This window comes from Microcebus murinus, chromosome 14, assembly GCF_040939455.1.
Source record: "Microcebus murinus isolate Inina chromosome 14, M.murinus_Inina_mat1.0, whole genome shotgun sequence".
Lineage (NCBI taxonomy): Eukaryota > Metazoa > Chordata > Mammalia > Primates > Cheirogaleidae > Microcebus > Microcebus murinus.
Genome location: NC_134117.1, coordinates 2,352,217 through 2,360,000, shown reverse-complemented (window position 1 = coordinate 2,360,000; position 7,784 = coordinate 2,352,217). Strand labels below are relative to the sequence as shown.

At 57.0% G+C, this 7,784-nt stretch overlaps 1 protein-coding gene across 4 annotated transcripts in view; it reads right to left on the bottom strand.

The window, feature by feature from the left end:
• Nucleotides 1-4,459, bottom strand: part of EBF3 (EBF transcription factor 3) — a 122,784-nt gene extending 118,325 nt beyond the window's left edge. For 3 of the 4 annotated variants that reach the window (XM_012781410.2, XM_012781413.2, XM_012781414.2), the window contains exons 1-4: nt 3,821-4,459; nt 3,553-3,709; nt 3,121-3,184; nt 2,343-2,398 (exon numbers count right to left, since the gene is read on the bottom strand). In XM_012781410.2, the coding sequence (XP_012636864.1) occupies nt 2,343-2,398; nt 3,121-3,184; nt 3,553-3,709; nt 3,821-3,954 (411 nt within the window). In that variant the 5' untranslated portion in view covers nt 3,955-4,459. The remainder of the gene's footprint in view (nt 1-2,342; nt 2,399-3,120; nt 3,185-3,552; nt 3,710-3,820) is intronic. The other variant, XM_012781412.2, reaches the window with a different exon arrangement.
• Nucleotides 4,460-7,784: the final 3,325 nt, after the last annotated feature.

The following is a 7,784-nucleotide window of genomic DNA, read 5'->3' as shown; positions in this document are numbered from 1 at the left end:
CACGTGCTCCTCGCCGGATGATATTTGGGGGAAAAAGTGCTAATGGCCAATCTGGTGTTTATTTTGAAACTGCTAACAATGATTTTTCTCGAGTAAAAAGGCAGTGTCTGCGCGCACGCTCGGGTGGGTTTTGAGCAGAGGCTCCGCCAGATGGTGCGAAGCCCTAGGTGCGCTCGGGGCCGCGCTCAGCCCGGCTCCGCCGCCGGGAACCGATCCGGGCACCGGAGCCACCCGCGCCGCCGCGCGCCTGGGCCAGGCCTCCACCGCCAGCCTCGCGAAAAGAGAAAAATGAAAAAAAAAAAGGCCACTGGGGGAGGGGCGGGAGGCAGGGGGCTGGGAGCTCCAAGTTCCCGGCAGAAAATTCCACGGAAGGGGGAGGGTTGTCCTCTCTCCAGTTCCCGCCCCCACCCAATCTGGAAATTATCTGGAAATTGCTTCCAACCTCCTCGGGCACTCTGACACTTTCCTCCACTTCCAGGCGGACAAAGCCCTCTCTGGCGAAAGCCCCGGGCTTCCCTCTTGGGAAGAGACAAGGGTCCCCGCGACCCCTTCTCCCCCAGCCTCCCACCCGGACCCGGGCTGGAAGCCACCGGAGTGACGGGCGTCGCCGCAGGCCAACGAGCCGCCTGGGGCTGCGGGGCGCGCGGCCGCGGGGGCGGCGGCGCCAGCACTTTGGAGAGTGGCTTGTCCTCCGATGGATCCCCGTATTTATATTTGATTTATTTTTTATTTTGTAGCACAAACAGAAATCCATAAACTGTCGGTTCAGCGCCATTGACTCTTTGATCAGTTACTGGGCTATTTCTTTCTCTCTTTTTTTTCTCCCATCCCCGTCAGCGAGAGGAGATTAAATGCCTTTATTTTCAGCGCGGTTTACACTGCAAAGGTACAAGGCTAAATGAACAATAAAAGTGTACTTAAAACGAAGGCTCCTTCTCTACGCAACAACAGAGAAACTTAGTGCTGCCTACAAAAACCTCTTAATTAGACTACAGCGATTTCCGAAAACATTTAGCTGTTATATACAAAGGAAATAAAAGCACCCTGTCAACCAGCAGCCCGAGTTCCAGAGGCTTCCCTGAACCCAGTGAAGTAATAATTACCGAAGGGCACACTGCCTCCGCCTTTGTCAGAAAGACCTTAGTTTACCTGTCAGATCCGTTTTACTCTGAGAGAAAACCACAGTTTTACCGCTGCAGACATTAAAATCTAACACCCTTGCTACCTTAGGTAAGGACAAACTTTTTAAAGGGGAAATAAAATCTGCAAACTAATTGTGTTCAGAGAGTGGGAGGCCTGTGCTGGGCTGTGCTTGTAGGAAGCCCCAGTGAGCTCTTACTTGGCTCACAATTCTTAAAGTTAGCATCTAAAATGAAGAAGCTACTTTCATTTCTAAGCATCCTGCCTGGAAGTGCAGATTTAAATCAATCTGTGCCAAGTGGATTTAATGTACAAATTGGACCTCCACACACACACACACACACACACACACACACAATTTTAAGAAAATGGGGGAAAAAAATAATCTTCAAAGCCACAAAATCAACAACACACCACCCAGCACAAAACCAGCAGCCAGAGACTGCACAATGTCAAAAGGCAATGAAGCTCCTTTCTCCACTTAATCACATTACTGATAGCCAATAGTTATCATCGGAAAAGTTGACCAAGACAGGTTAAATAATTTAATAAGGAACTGCTTGTAATTATGTTATTTACAAGGTATGACAGAGGGTGGGAGAGGGAGCAGAGCGGTGGACGGGTTCGAGTGACCCCTGGAGCTTGGAGTTTGAATTATGGAGCCGGGGGGCTGCAGGTGAAGATGAACTAGGGAACAAGGTGACTTTTCACCCCAACACATTTAACTTTTAAATCCAAATAAACGTCTCATGTTACTAGACCATCACACTGGAAAAGAAGAAAAAAATGAGCTAATCAAGTCCAACTCGATGGGCTTGGGAAAGGAGTTAGTTGCCTTTGTTACAGAAAAAAAAAAAAATCAGTGAAATGATTCCTTGCCAAGAGAAAAGCGTTTAAAAATAAACGAGGGGGCATCCTGAAATTTTTCTGTCAAATATTAATTACCGTAATTAATTGAGACAGAATATGATTCCAATCACAAGACATTTAATAAAGCATATATGCCCTGTTCTGATGACAACATAAAACTATTTTTCCAATCGCTTCATTTATTCCAATAAATATGGAATTCTCATTAGCACGCCAAGGAGCCAAATGAAAAACAAATACACGAGATCCATTTGTCAGTCCCCTTGTCTCTGGACCCCAGGACAACCCCAGCTCAGCAGTGAAAACTAGTGCACAGCCGTAAACTTTCTCACCTGTTTGGTCATTGAATCTATGAGGCGGACATACAGATCCTGCTCTGTTCTGACTCCTGCAAAAAACAGAGACAAATTCTCATCAGGACCTTAGTGGGGCACCTCGGGAAGCGCATGCAGGGCACAGGAAATGGGTAACCCAGGACTGCTGCCCCGTGATGCAGCGAAACCTTGGCATTCTCTTCAAATGGGGGAGAGAGAACCCCAGACACTGCTTATTTTTTTTTCTTTTCTTAGTTAAGAACCTCAAGGCTCTCAGGGTTCGCACTGAAAGGTGCAGGAAATCTGCCTGGTGGGCAGCAGGCCTGGTTGCTGTGCCCGGTGGGCCCATGTGGTCATTTATTTTTAGAAAACAGAAAGCACCAAATGGAAACTGAGTGAGAGACTGAACTCTTTCTAGTGTCTCTCGAGGATTTGTTTGTTTTTTTTTTTTTTAAACCCGTGCACAGGAAGTAAGTCATGCTCGGTTTATGGAGCTACCCTCATCCCAATAATTAACATTAATTTGCAAAATTGAAAAAAGTCACTTAAAAGTGATGTTCTGCTGGAGCCCAAATCGATCCCTTTTTACTTTCTACTTCGAGCCCCACCGGTTAATCATGTGAAGTGCCATCGACTTATCGATCGTTTATGTTTTGTTTTCCTTCTATGCCATGAGAAGATTTCGTGTTTACATCCATGTCATTTTAATCTCAAAATCTTTATGTCCTTTGACCACCGCGGGCAGGGAGAGGCGGCCGCCGCAGGGCGGAGGCGGCAGGGAGCAAGCAGCACTTACCGTTGCTGTACAGTAACTGCAGTTTGTAGTGGATGCCGTTGTTGGTTTTCTCGTTGTTTGGCTCCTGAAAGTAACGACAAACAATCGCATTTAGTGTGGCCGGCGTCGGGCGCGGCCACCGCGCTCGGTCCCCTCCGCGACCCAGGCCCCTCGGCCTCGCGCAGGGCAGGATTCCTAGCTCGCAGCGGCGCGCTCACGTCACTTTCCTGCTGGCAGCCGGGCGCTCTCCTCGCCCGGAGCAAGTCCGGGGGCGCAGAGAAGTGGCCCAGCCCTCGGCGCTCCCGGGCGGCCGCACGTGGCGACGGCGGCGGCGGCGGGGTGGCCTGGGGAGCCATGCCCGCCGCCGAGGGGGGCACTCCGGACCCGCGCGCCGACACCGCCTGCCTCCCGCTTCTAGAAAGACGGAGGGTGCGACCGCGCGTGTGCACTTACTTTCTCTTTCTCCACAAAGTCCACAAAAGCGGTCCTTTCGATCTCCACCGGCTGCCCCTGCCTGTCGTAGAGCGCCAGCACGAAATGGAAGAAATTGGATTTCCGGAGGTTGGAAGGCGGCTGCTTCTCGAAGTGCGCCCGCGCCAGCCCCACGCCGCTGCGGGAGGAGAGAGACAGCGGCCCGGTGAGGAGCGCGGCGCCGGCCGGCGGAGGGGGCCGGGCCGGGCCGGGGCCGGGGCCGGGGCGCGCGGGGGCGGCCGGTACGTACCTCTGGGCGGCAGTGTTGGCGTCCACCACGCCCGCCGTGTGCATCCACGAGCGCACCGGGTTCATGCCGCTGCCCAGCGGCTCCTCCTTCATGGTCGTCCCCCCGCGCGGAATATTCTCCTGAATCCCAAACATGAAAACTGCTGGCGGCGGCCGCAGCTCCCGGCCGAAAGCGTTTCCGCGAGCAGCGGCGCTCGGGGCTCGGCGGCAGGCGGCTGCCCTGGCCGCCCTGGCCCTTCTCGGCGCCTGCGGTCCGGCCCGCCGCCGGCTTCAGCCCGTCCCGGGCAGGCGCGACATACACCGGCGGCCGGGCGCTCCGGACGGCCGAGGGCGCGGGGGCGGCTCCACCGGCGGCGGCGCTGCTTCGGGGGAGCAGGACGCGGTGGCCGCGGCGGCGCTTGTTGTTGTTGTTGTTTGCAGGCGCGCTCAACGTGGTGTCATCCTAGCCAGGCGGCGTCCGCGGCTGCAGGACACTGCGGGATCGCCCGCTTCTGGCGCGGCCCGCCTGCTCCAAAGACAAATAAACGGGGCAGTGAGTGCCGCGGCGCAGTCCCGGGCGCAGGCGGGGCGCGGCGGGGCCTGGAGCGGCGCGCGCAGCGGACGGAGGCACACAAAACTCAGCCCTCTCTCCCCGAGGAATGGACCCTTTCCCGGGAGCCAAAACTCGAAGCCCCCGGGAGCGGCGCTGTCAGAGGGTGACGTCGGGGGGCGGCGCCAGCGCCATATATGGGAACGGCCGCCCCTCGCCGCGCCCCTCGCCGCCGCCGCCGCCGCGCTCGCCGACTGACTGCCTGACGGCGCCGCGAGCCGGCCCGAGCCCCGCGAGCCCCGCGAGCCCCGCCGCCGCCGAGCGCCGCCGCCGCCCCCCGCCACGCGCCGCGGCTCCTCGCGCCCTGCTGCAGCCGAGGAAGTTACTACTCGCCCAAATAAATCTTGAAAAGAAACAAACGCAGCCAGCGCTCAATTGCAGCTTGGCCCCCTAATGCCTCCCCGCAAAACCTGCCACACAGTCAAAACACGATGCGCTGGGGGGGGGGGGGGAGGTAGAAGGGAGTGTAAGATGCCGAGGCGCCCCAAGTTGCCCAGATGCATGCAATAAATGCAGGGGCTGCAGCTCTCCCTGGGGCGGCCCAAAAGGAAAAGTGGGAAGAGGCAGGTCGACCGCCGGGAGGGGTTGGAGGCAGGGACGCTCAGAGGGCTGGGAGGAGGGGTGCCCAGGGCTCCCCCGCCAAGGCTGGACGCACAGCTCAGCCTGATTTCTAAGCAGACCTAAGGCTGCTGCGGGGCCGGGAAGCCCCTATCTGAGCCCCGCTGGGCGCCCCGTGCTTCCTACCCCGGCGGAGGCCGCCAGTGCAGGGAATCCACGTCGGAGGCAGGTTCTACCAGATGCTCCCTCTCCCCCGGCAGCCGCGGTAGACACCGGTCCCGAGCCTGTCCTTAGGCGCAACGAGTGACAAAGAAGGCTCGGGCCTCTCCGGGCCGACGGGAAGCATGCCTGGCCTCTCTGGCGACCCGGAGCCCAGTGTCCGGCCGCGCGCCCTGCGCGGTGGCCAGACCGCCCCGGCGCCAACCGTTCCAAAAGCCGAGCAGACGCCGCTGGCGCTGGGGCCCTGCCCACGGTGCCGCGGGACGCGAGTGAGCGCGCGGCGCGCCGCTTCCCGACCTGGTTTCTAGGAATCGGGAGGGCAGCGGGGCGCGGGCAGCCTGTGGGCCCGGCGGCCCAGCTCCTGCAGCCGGGACTCGGCGCCCAGGCGCGCGGCCCGCGCGAAGGACGTCTGCGCGACGCGGAGTGGAGACCCAGGGGAAAACCAGGAGCTGTCCCGGGCACTTCCCTGCCAAGAGAAATCAGGCCCTTTTGATTAGAGAGAGAGAAAAAAAATGGGTTTCAGGGCGCACGTGTGTCGCAGGGACAGCCTCTTCCCGCCGGGTCTGGGGTAGCATTCCCTTCTTACGTGAAGTGGCAGCGTGTGTACGCTAATATTTTAATTAATCGAGGAAAATCGAAGTCCGATTTGCGTTATCCGAGGACCCCCACTCCTCTTGGAAGGAGTGAGAAAAAAGATGTGTTGGAAAGCAATCTATTTTGCTGGTGTTGGGGGTTAATGACTATTGCCAAAGATAAGTGAATTATCAAAGCTGTTGCGCCAGTCCCATCTCAAAATCCATTACGGTTGCCGGCCGTCTAATTAAATACGTAAGTATAATAAAATCATATTTTATGACTATTTGAGGGTAATGAGATTAGTCTTTAGGAGCGATCGCCACATATTAAAGATGCCACTGTCTATAGAATGTTAATAACCTTAAATCAAAGTGTATGGAAACTATTCATGATAAATTAAAAGAAAATTTCTGTATTCCTAACAAGCCCAGCGCTTTCCACTCACGGCAGACCCTTGTTAGAAGGGAGCACTTTCTTGGTGGAGGGACAATGCAAAATAAAGTTGGCCGTCAGCGGAGGGTGGGGTCGAGAAATGCTTTGTCTCTGGGTGTTTAGCTGCTTCGGGGGCTCACGTAGGGCGAGCGGCCAGGCCAGCGTTATTGTCAGAATATGCAAAGTGCCTTTTCGGGAAGGATGAAGTTGGAAATAGGAAACAATGCTTCCTTTGTGGCACACTTCCTAAAATGTCCAGCCTGCGCTGGGGGTGCGCCCCTTCCTTGCGCTAACGAAAGTATCATGCTTAAAATCATTTACAGTATCTTTAATTCAGATTACACGCGCCAAGGCGATTTAAATCTGATTACCAAATTAGAAGGTTTAAAAACAAATCCTTCTAAATCTGATACTGTTGACTAAAGAGGAAAAAAAAGTTCTATAAGCCCATCACATAAGGTAACGATCCTGCCCCAGAAAGAAAAGGGGTTTTAAACCTTTTTGACAACAAATGCAGCTGCCCCACTATTTTGGACGATATTAAGCGAAAATGAATGCAAATCTGTGTTCAGCAGCCATCTGGCCCGAAATGGAGGAATCAGCTGCTCTCACAACAGGCTCGGAGGCTGAATCCATTTCAGCTCATTTTCTAGATCATCTGGTCCCGCACCCAAAGCGTGGAAAATACGGTCTTTATCATTCACCAACTTTATCTTTTTTGTCACTCCGCTGCTGGCTCCGAGCTGTGGGCACAAGGACTCGCCGCCAGGGCAGGGTCTCCACCCCGGCCTGCTGCGGAGCGGCCTGGAAGGGCAGCCCCCTCGGCCCCCACCCCACCCCACCCCCAGAGTTTCTGTTTGATGGGCAGGAGCTGCAGCGAAGGGGAGCGAGGGACAGAGCACCCAGGCTCGGGAGGGGGGAGGAGCTGCGGGCCAATTCTCGAACATCCTGAGAGGTGCGGAGAGCGCGTCCCCGGAGCCCGGCCCGCTCCCGGGGTAGCCCTGCCCCCGCCCCTCGCCCTTTCCGGGGAACTCGGGGCGCCAGGTACCCAGGAGGAGGAAGTGGCAAGAGACAGGCTGCTACTTTGGAAGGTGCGCAGGCCCGCTGCGGCCAGCAGGCTAACCTCGGCGTACAGGGCACTCGCAGGGGCCAGACGGGCGTTTAGGGGACGGCCCGGGCGGAGCCTGACCTTTGCCGGTGACCCGGCGGGCCGCAACGGCGGCGGCGACCACTCAGGGCCCCGCGCCCAACGGATTTGCACGGGTGGCCCTCGAGCTGCCGCCGCCGCCGCCTCCTCGGAGGGTGGGAAGTATTCCTTTTGTGCGGATTTACGGGGAGAGGCTTCAATGAGCCCCCTCGCATTTGCATTTAAATAGCGGCATCAAGCGCTTCGCGTGCCACACACCAGTGGGCTCCCAGATGTCAAGCCGGAGTCAGTCAGATGGCCAGTGCCCAGCTGTCCTCCCCACGTCGTGCCGGAGCAGGCAGTGACCTTAAAGAGACAGCGCCCGCCACCCCTGGCGCCCCGCTCGGGGTGTGGCGTGCGGGGCACAGGGCGGAAGGCCCCGGCTGCGCTTGGACCGCTGACCCT